The following is a 16,198-nucleotide window of genomic DNA, read 5'->3' on the forward strand; positions in this document are numbered from 1 at the left end:
ATTAAATAAATGGGATACATCACACTGATGTGGAACAGAAACCATTATAACAAGAAGATATACTGAGATGCAAATGCCAATGGGGTTGGTAAAATTAGCAGAGCACAGACCAACTTGAGAACAACTCAAAACTGCAGACCTAAATGGAAAAGCATAGCACAAAACCCCAAACATACACAAGACATGTACATTCTCTGCAGGGTACTAAGCAGTGTAATTCCCACCTAAAGAAATAACAGGGCAGGCACTAGAAAGGGGGTTAACAGTACAATCAGGGCTGATGCATTTACTGATTAGTTTGCAATTTGCGACTATATTAGAAGGGAAGAGAAGTAGGAGAAACCATATATGAATAATGGGTTGGTTACACTTTCCAGAGGTTGTGTTGCTGTTAAATGATCAGGAGTGAGATGTGAGAGACTGCAACACTAACACAGCAAGCACGAGTAACAGTCTCTATAGATGGCAAAAGCACCACTTTTTAATGTTTTGTGAGGGCATCACACAATATACAGAAGTTGGGTTGGGTGAAGAAAGAAGCCTGATCTCAGACTCATTACTTCATGCCTAGAGTATCCTCCTAAGAGTTCACAACAGCATTTCAAACCACTGTACACATGCATCCATACCCACAAGGCAGCCACATTTCGGACATGCTCCCCGCATCCTTTTTTGTCAGTAACATTTTCAGGGGCCCAGTAACATTTCATAAGCTTTCCCTTCTCCACTGGACAAGACACGACATTTACCTTATGACAATAATACACTGCAGACACAATCTGTCGAAAGAAATGTCGAGCCTCTTGCTCCGTCAGCCTTTGTCTCTCACTGATGTAGTCATACAAGTCTCCTTTGCTGGCATACTCCATAACAATCACAATTTTGTCTTTATTTTCAAACACTAAAAAAACAAATGAAACAGCTAAATTACAATTAGTTTACACAAACAATTTTAAGACAGGTTTTCTGCTGTATGCACACTAGATTTAAATCAAAAATACCCCACTGAGTTCAGTAATGTCACGTGTGTTCACGACGTACAATGGCAAACATTCTGCTTATAAGGAATAAGGAGAATCACTACCTCTCTTGGATGCAAGGCGGACAAACTCATAGGTACCTAAATGGCAACGCTACAATCCCCTTTACAATGTGTGTACTTAACTCAGAAATGCATTTCAGTGCTGAGAATGTGTAATAGAAAATGTCTAGATAATGAAGAGCTGGGTGCACACTGCAGTAAGAGCAGGCTGTTGCTGTATTTTAAGTCAATCATGTATGCGCAACACACCTCACAACTAACAAAACTCCTGTTCTATACAGTGCAGAGTCGATTATCTAAACTAATTGGGACTTAGGGTAGTTCGGACAATCAAACATAGAATTGACCCGAATAAAAAACTTCTAAAATCTTGTTTTTTTCTGCATGTAGAGAATACACTTTTCAGCCATTCAGAAATTCCAATGAACAATAATATTTTTCACACATGAGTGGGCTACAAGCTCAAAAAACATGCACAAGTGAGTACGTATATTGTTTACATATTCAGACTTCATGATTTTTCCTACTCAAACTTTGGAAGGCTGCGTTCTGATAATGGACACTTGGAATAATAGACGTTCAGATAATCGACTCTCTACTGTATTTACTTAATGAAAAGAGGGTGTAAACATGAAAACTAAGGAAAACCAGTACCAAACAAACAAATAAGAACTTAAAAAAAGCTTCAGCATGCAACACTTAAATTTACAGCCTAAATATAAAAATATAGGCTGGTACAGATTAAGAAAATTATTTACCAACATTTCTTTCTAGAGTTGGTACCACTGCATGTGGTGCATAAAGCTACAAAAAGCACCATGGCTCCATAAATTTATATTTTGTAGCTTCCAATGCTAAAAAAGCTGTTTTCCCTACACTCAGCCTTACTAACAGACATAACATTCATACACTGGGAAACAATTAAATTTGGGTCATGGTTTATTAAAATGGTCAACAAGCTTATTAATACAAATAGTCCAAACAGGCAATGACTGAAAAGAGGAACAATATTTTATTTATATATCTATATATATATATATATATATATCTATATATATATATATATATATATATATATATATATATATATATATATATATATATATATATATATATATATATATATATATATATATGCATACATACATACACACACACACACACACACACACACATGCATATTATATACTTTACATATCTATAATCTATATATACACACACACATTAATATAATTATATATATATATATATATATATATATATATATATATATATATATATTATATTATACACACACACACATACATACGTTGACATACACACACAAATACTAAATTATACTACTCATGCAGTCCAAGTCCACTCATCAAAATCAAAAGGTTTCCTCCTTGAGAGAGGCAAAGTCTCAAACTCTTCAGATGTGTCAGCTTTTGCAATCTCTCAGCTTAACTTTGTCTGCAAGGTCACCAAACCTCAGAAGTTATGAAACAAGTTATTTATAAAATTTTATTTGAAAACAAAACTGTAACAAAAATAAAACATCATTCTTTCCACTGCTTGCAGCAAAAAAGAAAGTCATCTGACTAAATGGTTTTGTTCCTTTTGTTTCCTAAACAATGGATTGTGGGTATTATTTATTTTTCCATTCTCACTATTGTGGTTACAGTAAATATAAAGAGAAAAAGCTTTGAAATAATCATCAAAACATTAACCTCCTAAGGTTTTACATGTTTAGAATCACTCTTGTCACATGTCAGTTCACTGAGATGCAACTATTCATAGCAAATCTCCATTCTTTCTCATATTGTGGATGCTGTAATAGCATCTGCAAAAGCTAGGGGGTTCAGTATAGTCCAGAAAAGTGCACCTCCTCCCCCATCCTATCACAGCTGGCATATCGTTGACAGGAAATCTAGTGCAATAAAATTATTGGGTCAACTGAAGGGGGTGGCTGAATTTTCCCTTTTTAAAATGGGATACCTGGAAATGCAACTCCCTCAAGCTTCAAAACATCAAATGCAACTGCAAATGAAATACAGCAAATCACAAATTTTGCTGTTGTGCCTTAAAGCATCTATCATTGGGTTTTCTCTCGACTACCTGGTGCAAAATGCAGCCTTACACTTCATAAAGTGACAGTTGAAACTGCCCAGCAAAAATTAATGATGCACTTGGATGACATTAACTTAAGGTAAACTCAAGTGAAAACACTATAACATCTGTAGCAAAAAAGACAAAAACAATGAAGGTAAAATGAACATGTGACCAACCTTCATAAATACTAATAATATTTGGATGGTTAAGGGAAGACATAATTTCAATTTCTCTTCGAATATGAATGAGATCCAGTTCATCCTTAATTTTATCCTTCCGAATAGATTTGATAGCCACCTAAGAAATAAAAGAGAGAGAGAGAGAGATTATAAAAATGTATTCCAGAATTACTCATTTTTTAAATTATGGAAACATTACATGAAGGCCTCTACTGAATCAAAAGTGCTTCTTTCTTTTGCAAAGGAAAATGCTCTTTGACGCAATATATGCACTTAAACCAAAACGTCTTGTAGAACAGCCTTGCATATAACACACTAGAACAACTCATAAGAATGAAATGTAATTTTTCATGAACATTATGATCTACTTTACAGATTTCATACTTAAAAAATATTACATTTTTCAATTTACAATGTTGGAGAATTTCATTTTTACTCATTTATTCATTATCAGTAAGTTTGTTATATTATTAGTAAATGAAACTCAAAATACTACGAACTGGCTGAAAAAATCATTTTTACTTCTTGAATTGGAAGTAAAAAGGATTATTTCAGCCAGTTCGTAGTATTTTGAGTTTCGTTTACCGGTTTTATTGTGCTCTTATTGTCTTGTTATATTAACCTGATCACACAATTGGTGTAGGATATTTAAATGTTTTTGACCTGCATGGCAGTTTTGGCTGTTATTTAATAGCTTTCATACTTAATAATGTACGATAAAACCTACAGATGCAGTCAGTCTTCATGTATTTTTTTCTTTTCTTCTTCTACTATTTATTGAGGGGTGTAGGTCCATCTTTTTTGTTGCCAATATCCAAAAAGGAACATAATGGAGGTCAATCACGCAGCAAAGCATCAACAAATGAAAAACAGACTGTGCAGATTACAATTGACAGGATTAAACATTTGATGCACTTCTTGGTTCTATGACAGAGGGGAGAAGGCCTTGACTCAATTCACAGCTCAGGTGACCAGAGTTCAAAAGTAACACCTAGAGCTCTTACTGAACCAAACACAGGAGAGTGAGTGGCTTATGCTGCCACACACATCATAACAGGATGGATTTGATCATTTCAGTCAACCAATATGCTCACAAGCAGAGGCCTGCATGAAATCAACAGCCACAGCAACTGGGTGACATGGGTCTGGCGATGTCAGGTGAGGGACAAAAATCCTCAAGGGAGTCTGGCATGGAAGCACATACATGTCAAGGTGTTGGGTGTCCACATCAGCCAACAGTGGTTCAGTTAAAACCATAACAAAAACGTCCCTCATGACCTACATCTGTGCCATGGATTGCTCTAGCCCTGGTGATGGGAAACAAACTGGCAATGGCAGCAGTTTGATGGTAATCTGGCACTGGTTCCAAAAGAATATACAATGAAAAAAAAAAGAGAGAAATGTTCTCTACCATCATCACGGACGATGCTCGTCACAGCTCAGTGAATTCAACCATATTCATTTACCTTCAATAACATCACACAACTAATGATAGCAGCAGAAGCATATGTATAGTGGAACTCACATGTACTTGAATATCAGACATGTTATATTCAAGAACAAAGAATTCTAAGTACTTCTTGTTCTCAAACACACTCAAAGATCCATAAGCTTCAGTGAACAAGGAAAGAAAGCAAAACCAGGAACCTATGAAACAAACGTATTTAATTAATTAAATTTGTTTACTGCAGTACAACACTGATCAAACAATGACAGATTACAGGCTCAGCCAGAGTTATATCGTGTAACAAAACATTGTACAGTATACAAACTGACCAACTCTGCTATATGGATGTCCTTTCCCAGACTTTTACTATTAAAAAAAACACAGAGCTACAAAAGGTCTTAAACAAACCCACAAAAGTAGCAATTGTCACAAAGTAAAATTGCCTCATACCCAGCCAGACATCTGGCATGGACTCACTCTGTATATTTTACTTGGCCACTCTTTCAGTTATTCGTAACATATGAGACAATAACACAGGCAGTTTCATATAGCGTTTGGGAGAAGGCCACAATCACATAAGGAAAAAAATAAATAAATAAACACATGGCATACTGGATCATCATGCAATGCACGCACAAACGTTACGCAGACCATATGACAGCACTACACACTTACCCCTCTCTGTAAGCACATACTTTTCAGTCAAGTTCCTAGTCTCCTCTAGGTAATGAAAGGGGAAACACAAAAAACTCCCGGTTAAGGTTAGCAACAGTCAATAAAAATTAAAAGTACCCCTGAAATAGCCTCTAACTTTAGATTCTTACCAGTCAAAATGAAGCAGGAGCAAGCTTACATAAAAAGACACTATACAAGAAATAGTGGTTGTGTGCTCATTAACATCACAGTCATAATATGATGAAGCTTTGTAGCCATCAATGTCCAAGGATGTGCATAACCCAAAGAGGAAAAAAAAAAGACAATCTAATGATAATTCTACAGATGCCAACAAAATGTTCTAAAAATATTTTCTTGTAACTAAATTTTGCATTCCCCAGTCCTTCTCAACTCACTTCAAACAGAGTTCTGAGAACATGTGAGAGCAACGTTGTGGATGTCAGAAATGCTAGGCCTTTCTGTACTTTTGACAGAATCAAAAGTATGTCACAAGCCAAAATCCTGGCACCCTGTGAGCATGCAGCAAGGTGTAAAACCTGATTACAGCTCGGCATGTTCAGCTCTTAGAAAAACTATGAAGCAGTAGCCACATTTATGTAATTATTTGGAACTTGTGCCCTGTTATCTGTGAAATGCTACCACTTAAAACTACCACAAAACAAAATCAGCACCTTGCAATTTACAATCCAAAGATTGAGTAACAGACAAGTGTTAAGGGTGGGAACAGATCAGAAAACAACCTTTTTAAGCCAATAGGACGTACCCCACAAGAGGTCCGCAGGGGGGCTACATACATACCATCAAGCCACCACCTATCCATCCACAAACAGACATATGCGCATGTGCGCCCACACACACACACACACACACACACACACACACCTTGTTTTTCTACCACGGCCAGACAATTCTTGGTAGTTCAGGACATGTTAAACAAAATGATCAAAGGAAAAATATCAATAAAACTGAAAGCAACCCGGCTACTCAGACTACTGGGAACCATGAAATCCAGACAATTTCAGGATTAGTCTTAGCCTGGAGTAGTAGTACATTTAGGACTCCTGTTTCCTCTCCATGTCATTTCACAGGCAACTGTTATTTGGCCCACCCCCCCCCCCCAAGTATGACCCCCACCCTATCCCTCATGTTCTTTTAGGAATGCAGAAGCAAGCAGTCTTGAGTTTAATAAAGTAAGAAAACAAACCAAATTAACCTTTGAACCCTGATGTATAACACAAGAAGACACACTGCAGGGGGTAGACAGCAAGGGGTTAGGATGTCGGATTACAAATGACTTCAAATTATTCATGTGTACAAAATAACAGATGTGGGCCAGGATTATTCATTATCCAAAGACTTAATTCACATCTCAGAATAAAAGTTTAAAAATTAACCCTCTTCTGCATTGGTATGTGGAATGTTCATCCTATACTCTCCTCTGACCGTAGCAAGACTACATCAGGATGTTTTGCCTGGACATACTAAAATTACTTGTTTTTGTTGGCATGTAATATGTCCAATCTCCTCACACCCTACTACAAAATCTGTTGTTCAATGAACTCCCCCAGATTTTATTTGCTTGATGAAACTGTGTGCATGTGTCTCTGCACGTGCACATTCAAATTCATGCAAGGAAACCAAAACAGAATGTGTTAAGATGTGAAATACCTCCAGGAATTCCAGTTGTACAATTAATAAAAAAGACTGAACCCACAAATTCCCTGTGAGACACTGCAGCTTTATTCAAGCAGATGTGTATAAAGACTTATTTATCCTTCACTTGTTTGTACTCGTTCAGTTGATGGTGGTCTTGTTTGTTCTTTCAAACATCACGTCTTTTAAAATAAAGAACTCCGCAAACATATTTATAAGCTGCAAGGAATACAAGACATCCCATAATGACACTCAGCTTCTATATCTTCTTGAGTACCAAGTGTGACAGTAAGTCATACAAAAGAGGGTGTATATTACATTATCAAAGTTCGAATGTCATATGGTCAAAGCCATATGATCAAACTTTTAAAAGTTCGAAAAGCTAAACAAAATAAACAAAAAAATCTACCTGACCATTTTAAGCAGGGGTCAAGCCCCCATGCACTCCCCACACACCCCCGTACTTTAAATATACCAACTCCAAAATCACACTACAGTGCAGGAAAGGGAAATCTTCCCATTCTGCACTGTACGGAGATCTCCGTTGAAACGTTCGAACTTTTAAAAGTTTGATCATATGGTGTTGACCATATGATGTTTGAATTTTTAAAAGTTTGATAACGTAATATACACACTACAAAAGAACCCACACAGCCATACATCATACATAAAGGTTTTGTGCAAGTTTTAGACAGCTTGCATCCTTGTTTTCTTACATCCAGCATGCTACTAACTAGAGATGTCAATGGTTACATCTAAAAAAAGTAAAGTGGGGCTAGGCTGCATGCTATGCCAGCAAGACATGCTCTAGAACAAGAACTGTTTAGACTCGAGTAGGAAAAATGTCATCAGGTTGGTGGTTTGATCCACAATAAATCACCACAGGAATAACATGTTTATTGATTTGTACTTGTTTTCTGGGGTAGACCACCGATTTCCATGGACCATTTTCAGACTCGGCCCGGGAGTGGTGCCTCATTAAGTGACTTGCTCAGGGTCACATATTTAGGCAATATAGGCTGAACAGATCTGACCTTGCACTAATGGACCATAGGAAACAGATTAATACCAGCTCCTTAATGCTCTGAACCAACTGCCAGACAGTTACTCGGCCATCCAAGATGCTACTTGGATCATGATGACATAACACAAATAAGATGACAAAAGGCAATAACCCCAACTCCACCTTTCGGTCCACATTGCTTATACTACACAAGTGTATTCTGGAAATGGGTGTATACTACCCAACATTAGATGTACTTTGAAAATGGGCTGTGAAATGAGAATAATCAGGTCACGGGTACTTGTGAAACGGTCAGAAACCATTTCAATCATTATTTGGGAAGGCTCAGGGTGAAGAGAGACCATAAGAAGTAAAACAGATGTGTGTCTGCATCTATGCATAAACCTACACATCTGTGCATCTATACATCTCAAACATCTGTCAAAATAATCTTTCAACATTAAGAAATGTTAACATATAGAGAATATATATACACACACAAGTGCAAAAACACACACACCCCGGTAAGTAGGGTCCACATCCAATGTCTAAAGTAAAAAATTAGAAGGATACATCACTGAAAACTCTTAAAATTAGAAGGATGCATGGTAGCAGAATATGTGCAGAATGGTGGTTTAACAAAAAGGAATGTACTCCCAATACAGGGACACATGCAAACTTCCAGTGGAGGACTTATATGACAAACTGTTGTTTATACATCTGCTCCAAAAAGGTTAGAGCAGTTATTAATGATATCAGTATCCCAACCCCCCCCCCCCAAAAAAAAATCCAGTGAAATAGTTCAGCTCATTCCAGACATTCTTAGCAAAGAAAACACAACCTGCTAGTGAAAGGAAGTTAGTCCAGATGTGGAACAAATAACAAAATAATATTTTCCAACTGTCTAGGAGTTCTTAACATTCCTCCGCATGTTTTTCTTTCTTTACCAACAAATTGCTAATTTTAACCGCCAAGCTGACTGTAGGAGCATAGTACAAACCAATGACTTGAATGAATGAAGTGCCTTTCTGCAGACGTTACTTTGTGCAGCTAGTTTCAAGAACAGAGAAGTTAGTCTAGCCATTAAGCACATCTTGTATACTTTTCCACAAATATACAAGAGAAGAAAGTAATTTTTGCTTCTAACTCTTCACAGGAGTGTTATCTAATAATGTAACAATGCCTCTGTTGAAATTCTGATGACTTAACTTGATGCTTCAGAAGAGTACCGCAATCTAAATGAAAACCCAAGGCTGCAGTGTGTCTCAAGTATTCCTTAGTCTGAGATGTGTGTTCTAAGACTGCAGTCTGAGTATTACTCCCTTAGTCTGAGATATGTGGCTGCGGTACCTCCGAATATTCTCCTTATTGTAAGATGCATGTGCTCTAAGGTGGCAGTACTTTTGAGTACTGTCCTTACTCTAAGATGTGTGTGGCTCTAAGGCTGCACCGAGTACCTTACTCCAAGATGCATGTGCTCTAAGGTGGCAGTACTTTTGAGTACTGTCCTTACTCTAAGATGTGTGTGGCTCTAAGGCTGCACCGAGTACCTTACTCCAAGATGCATGTGCTTTAAGGCTGCAGTATTTCTATGAAATCCCTTAGTTTGAGATACACATGCTCTAAAGTTACAGTGTTTCAAAATATTCCTCTTACTCCAAAATGCATGTGCTCGGTGACTGCAGTGTTTCCAAGCATTTCCCTTACTCCAAGATGAAGCAGCATGGAAAAGCCTGCAGTGTCCGAGTATTCCTCTTTTTCCAAGATACATGTATACTCTAAGGCTGCGGTGCTTAGGAGTACTCTGCTTACCGTGAGATACATGTATGCTCTAAGGATGTATTGCTTAAGAGTACTCTGCTTACCACGAGATACATGTATACTCTAAAGCTGTCTCCTTACGATGAGATACATGAATACTCTAAGGCTCCAGTGCTTAGGAGTACTCTGGTTACCGCGAGACACATGTATATTTTAAGGATGCAGTGCTTAGGAGTACGCTGTTTACTCTAAGACACATGTGCTCTAAGGCTGCAGGTGCTCTACAGATGCAGTGTCCTCTTCGCAGTAGAATGAATGAACAAATATATATATATATATATATATACATACACACACACACAACTAATAAACCAAGTGTCCACAAACTTCTGCACCAAAGGCAAGTGTACTACCTCTTGCACCTCCCCCCCCCCCAACACCAGTATGTAGTCCTTACAATATCTCAGTCCTTGCAGAAATGGCTGCGTGTCAAGAACTGCAAATTAACTATACTACGCAATAAACACTGACTTACAATTCTAATTTCAGCTCTCCTTCAATTAACTTAAATAAGCTGCATAAGGCTTACAATACTGCAGTGTATATATACAGTAAAATACAGTGCTGGAAACCAACTTTGTTTTCTGAAACATGCACAGTATCAAGGCACAGATGGTATGCATTAGCTAGTAAATTAAGCTACGGAAATTAATTTACATTATCTTCTAGCATCATAACCATAGCTAGAAAATGACTGGGGTGGGGTGAACAGAAGCCAGTCAGGTAGCCAGCTTCCACCTGCAGTTTCTGTTTACACAAATAGCACACATGCAAAGTAGGAAAGATTAGCCTCCCATATGTACACTCTACTTGCTTACTGGTGGAAAAATAAAAGCAAGAATTAAGGTTTTTATTTTTAAACCAGTCCTAGGCATAAAAGGTTTGATCTGCTACTCAAATTATCACAGTGCACATTCCTTGGCTTAAAGCCAAAAGGGGAAAATGCAGCTTTCAGATTCTTTTCACTGATTTTCAATTACCCATGGTGTGTGTGAGTGAGTGAGAGGGAGAAAATGAAAAAGCAAAACATACAAAAATAAGGTTCTAGGAGGAAAAAAAGAATACTAGAAAAATTCTGTCAGTTAAAATGGCGTAAAATTAAACAATTACTGATCTTGAGTACAGATTAAAACAAGCTACAGAATCCTGATAACTACACATACTATTTTTACAATGTTTCATTTTATTTTACTGCCATATTCAGTTCAGATTATTCTAAGGGAATGGGGAGCTCCCTTCACAAGCATCTGCTACACTGTTAACTTCACACTTTAATGGAATACTATAGCACTTGAGTATTTATAAAGTCACAGAACTTGAACAAATGTCCTTTCTTTTCTTCCCACACTGTGTGTCACTACTCTCAAATGAGGTCATAAACTCAAAAAGAGACTTGCCAGAAGTGGATTTTTTCACCTTTGTTTTTTGAGAGCTGTGCAAACCCCAACCTCCCAAGTTTTAAACGAGAAGATAGAAATTCTCTGAAAGCCTACATTTTGCAGCCTATTACATTTGTTCTTAAATGTAGCTAGAATAAACAGCTAAGAAAAAAAGATGCATCTCAACTCCTCCAACTACAAATAAATATCCCCAATATTCTATTCACAATATTTACTTTTAATTCTAGACAGCTCTGAACTTTTATTTGTGTGAGCAGAACAAAATGCTCAATGAAAAACTGAAGATAATATATCGTTAACGAGTTTCCAAACAGTGCAGCCTCTGACTGAATGGTAAAGGTTCCCTGACAGCAAACACAGTCTAGGAAAGCAACAAAACATTTGAATAGGCAGCTTCACTTTTGGGACCAGAGCAAAAAAAGGGAGTTTCCAGCGTTTTGACAGTTATATTTGCATGTGAGATATGTAGTCATCATTATAAACCAACTGCTAGTGACGATGATGCTTTCTGTGAGGAACAATGGCCATCTACTGGAAACGGTTGGGAAATGCAGTCCTATAGATTTACCCATGTGTGAAAGTTTACAGATAATAGGTCATACCTCTCAAACTCTTAGCAGATCTGGACAAAAGCTTTGTGTTTTCATGCATTTTCTGATGGATATTAAGTCCAAAACTCAAATGTATGTCATTACGTAGTGACTTCAATCTTAAAGTGATTTGCCAGAAAACCAAAAATTTTATGAGGAACAGACAAAAAATTTTCAAGCCAAAAATATGGACAGTTGAGAGGTATGACAAGTGTATACTAGACATCGACCATTGGGGCCTTAAAAAGCCTAACCATGCAACCCAAATGTATCCCACAAGTTACTGTGCCTTAAAAGGTTATTTTAAGGGGTGTATGTTAGTTAGGGCAGGATTTAATAACTGATGTCCATCACAGACTTAAGTGTCAGACCGGGGTGAATTTCTGATGTCCCATGCACTAGTCCAGGTTGCAGTTGAATAGTGTTAGGAAGGGGGTTCTGCTCCACATGGATGGGAAGCCTATTCCAGAGAATGGGGATTCTCACCTGTCCCTCTAACATGTCCTATTTAAGTCATAGGCAAATGTTAAATCCTTTAGATCTAGTACTTCTGGGGCTAATTTAGAAGAAAAGTAAGACAAATAAATGCATTCTGTACAAAAGAAAAAAAATCCCATCCAAATTCAAATAAAAAAATGCAGCAACTGTTTAGCAATTGCCATATTATTTCTCTTCTTCTTTCGGATTTTACTGGTAGGGGTCACCACAGCAGAACTCCGGTCCGCTAACGATTGGCAGTAGATTTTTACAGTGCTGAGGTGCAAGCTCAATGCCCAACTCTCTGTCTCTCTAAAATGCATTTGTAAAACCACAACGTTTTTGTGACAATATTTAAGGATAGGTGATCGGGGAAGTGTTCTAAAGTAACTCAAGGAACAGTGGGAAAGCCAAGAAAAAATTAACACAAGCAATGAACATGTGCATCAAATAAAGAAACATCAAAGTACATACACAGGGAAAAAAGAAACCAAGAACACAGTTCCTTTCAGAGAATTAGACATTTTCACAGTAGTATGGATGAACAGTACTAAACTACATAAACATAAGTAACAATTGAAAACAAAAAAAGTGACAGACCTACATAAAAAATTGTAAAACCAAACAGTTAAGACAGCAAAAAAAAAAATGCTGAATAAATTAAAGAATATTTTGGGGAATAATTACATTTCTAAAGTAAAAATGCAGCTTGCTCTTCCATACTGCTAGTTTTAAAATCCACATGTCTATAGTAGTACATGACCGTAACAAAGTAAGAGAATTTCAGCATGTAAAAAACACAAAAATATATTTCTGGTGAGAACAGACTAATTTGCATGGCAAAGCAGACACTTTCTGATCAAAGTTCAGTCCCTTGTACAGTTCTGGTTTCAATGTACAGTGCAGCAATTTGAGAACAGTGCTCTGAAAACTGTAAATATATAACAGTGAGGAAACGGGTTACACTTGAAAAAACAAACCCAGTGTTAAGTAACAAAATATACAAGCCAAAAATGGATCGGTCCATTCTGATGAACTAAACTTACTCATTACTATGAACAGGGCAATACCTATACAATTAATCAGCATCCACTTCCTTGTTCAACATTAAATACCACTCTATACAATTATGTTCCCACTTGTTCATTATGATCCAATGACCAAATGCTCCTCTGTCCACAAGCATATCAAATCTGTTGGGCATAGTCTGTACTCTTCTTAACATACCGCCAAGGCCTGGAACTCTTCCTCTGCATCGACCAGGTCAATACCCTCCCTCCAGTCCTTTAAAACCATTCTGAAAGACTTCCTAGCCAAAATCTGTCTCTATTCTTGCTCAACCCCAAAATAAAATATATCCCCAAATATGAACAAGTACCTATTCATACTTTAAACCTCCTCACTCTCCCTTTTTCACTCACTTCCTTACTTCAATTTCTTTCTCTTACTAACTTTATCTATATATTGCATTTCATGTTTGCACTATACTAACTTACCTTTAATTTCTCTAAACAGGCTAAAATGTTTTCCAAATATTCAATCATACAAGCTGTTTCTATTCTCAACCAATGTTTTCACATTATGTCTAATTTGGTATAATTGTTTAAACTGTAGATGTTTTACTGTATTTTTAATACTGCAAAATTATTGTTTTTGTAGTACTTTGGAGGTTTTCTCTTCGGGCTTCTTCCGAAAATGGGAATCTACCCAGTCGGACTTTCCTGGTAATAAAATGTCAAATAAATAAACTTAAATAGGACACGTATATCTGTATAACTGGCTAAAACCACAGTTCTCAATGTTCTACTTCCAGAGCCAGAGCCAAAATAAGCAAGGACAAAGGCTTACAATTAAAATCAGAGAAACTTTACATATTTTGTTAGCAATTCATTACAAAATTGGCAAAACACGACTAAATTAATTAGCTTGGAAGTTCTGAAGTTTGTAATTGTATGTATTACTATCACTAACTGAATGTAATACACCACTTTTTCTCATGAAGAAAAAGAAAAAAAAAAAGAACACAATTTTGAACCAAACTCGGGGAGGTACCTTGAACGAGCATCACTTATGGGGTATTGCTAAAAATGACTGGTGTTAATGAAACATAAATATCCCTAATGAACTTTCAAGAAAGTGCAACAGGAAAAAGGGCAGCTGAGCAAATACTTCATATCAAAGAAAAACCTGGACAAACTCCAGGGGCAACGCTGATGGTGCCAGCAACTGCAATCACACCTCATCAGCCACAAGCAAAGTCTGGTCGTTGTCTCAGAGATCATAATTCAAACGTCCTGTACAGGACAACTTACAGCTGCAGATCTCCTGACCACTTCACTTATGACAAGTGGCTTAATGTCTGCCATCTGTCAAAACACTAACACTGTAAAGCTAAAACAGTGTTGGCTTTTTATTGTCTGGGTATGTCCTCCGAGAGAAACCCCCACACCTCAAGATAATATCTACGTTTGTGCTTTTGAGTTTAATGGATATGGAGACCACAGCAAAAATGAGCATTTCTAGTTAGCAGGTTTCCTATTAGGCTTGCGCCGTTCACTTTTGGAGACGCTACTTAACTACCAGGTACTTGTTCTTCAATTCTCAATGGTTCATCTCCCCAATAACCAGGTTTAGACTAAACCAAATCCCCTTCCCTCGTTCCTTCAGTCTCATCCAGCACACATTCTGAGGTAAATAAACGGGATCAAGCTGTAGTGCTTTCACCACTAAACGTAAAACAACGTTCCTGATGCAAACAAAGGGACCAAGACATCACTTTCATTAGAGTGCCGGGTTAGTTTTACACACATAACTCGGGCTGGACCGACGGATAGAACCAAAGGAAATGTATATAAATTAATTCAGAAGCACACCTGTACGAGGCTCGCTGCCTCTGAAGCATCTCCTAGAATACATATATGCATAAACAATTTATACATTACATCTGCACAAACTACGGAACCATAACGCACCATGGCAACCAATACCACCCGGAGCTCGTACTTACCGCACGGCCCGAGCGGTCGATTGCCTTCTTCACCTTGCCGTAGGTGCCTTTGCCCAAAGTCTGCAAGAACTCATAGCGGTGCTTGAGGTTGTGCTTGTGGTGGTGTCTCTTCACCGCCTGTTTTTTGAATAACAATCCAGCCTGCGTTGGTACTTTGCTTAGCAGATGCTCGGGTGTCGAGACGGCCAGGGCAGCTGATTTGCAGATACCAGAAGTCATGGTGGTTACAAAGACAGGCGCTGGATTCGAACACTCAAAATAGATACAAATGACTTAGAAATCAGCTAGCTAAGAAATGTGACTCACAGATTACAACCGTTACAGAAATGGTAAGCGCTGACACTGGCATATCCTTAAACACTGAACAACAAACACTTCTGCCTCAACCTTCCGAGGGACTCGTTTAAAACAATAAAACCACCTGGGCGCCGGAGAAGCCGTCCTCTGATGGGCGGGTCTTGAGGCGGGGCACTTACTGGAAAGTACCCGCCCATCCTTTCTCCAGCCTTGACAGCTTGGCTATTAACACAACCTAGAGTGTCCCTAAACGTGGTGTAATAAGCAGAGGGTGGTGGTAATGGGGTTACAGAGATGGCAGACGGTGTACCCTCCCTTCCACTGCCAAGAGTGCTTCTCGTTACAGGGCAGGAGTGGCAGGGCTCTTCGTTGGCTCTTTGTCAGCAGGAGATGTCTCGTCTGTAAAACCCACTGGTGCCATATTTTCATTATGTCAGAGTGGGGCACGGGAACGTGAGATTTTTCAGGACAAACCATACTCACAACCGTGCAAAAAGCCGAAGTTCAGTTTTG

General features: G+C 37.9%; 1 protein-coding gene across 1 annotated transcript in view; it reads right to left on the reverse strand.

Annotated features, from left to right (window-relative positions):
* The window catches only part of NUAK2 (NUAK family kinase 2), a 28,178-nt gene extending 12,383 nt beyond the window's left edge, over positions 1–15,795 (reverse strand). The window contains exons 1-3 of the mRNA XM_044076809.1: positions 15,389–15,795; positions 3,313–3,433; positions 750–901 (exon numbers count right to left, since the gene is read on the reverse strand). Coding sequence (XP_043932744.1) covers positions 750–901; positions 3,313–3,433; positions 15,389–15,607 — 492 coding nt within the window. The 5' untranslated portion in view covers positions 15,608–15,795. The remainder of the gene's footprint in view (positions 1–749; positions 902–3,312; positions 3,434–15,388) is intronic.
* Positions 15,796–16,198: the final 403 nt, after the last annotated feature.

The sequence above is a fragment of the Protopterus annectens genome, chromosome 7.part0 (genome assembly GCF_019279795.1).
Source record: "Protopterus annectens isolate FY-2018-M chromosome 7.part0, PAN1.0, whole genome shotgun sequence".
NCBI lineage: Eukaryota > Metazoa > Chordata > Ceratodontiformes > Protopteridae > Protopterus > Protopterus annectens.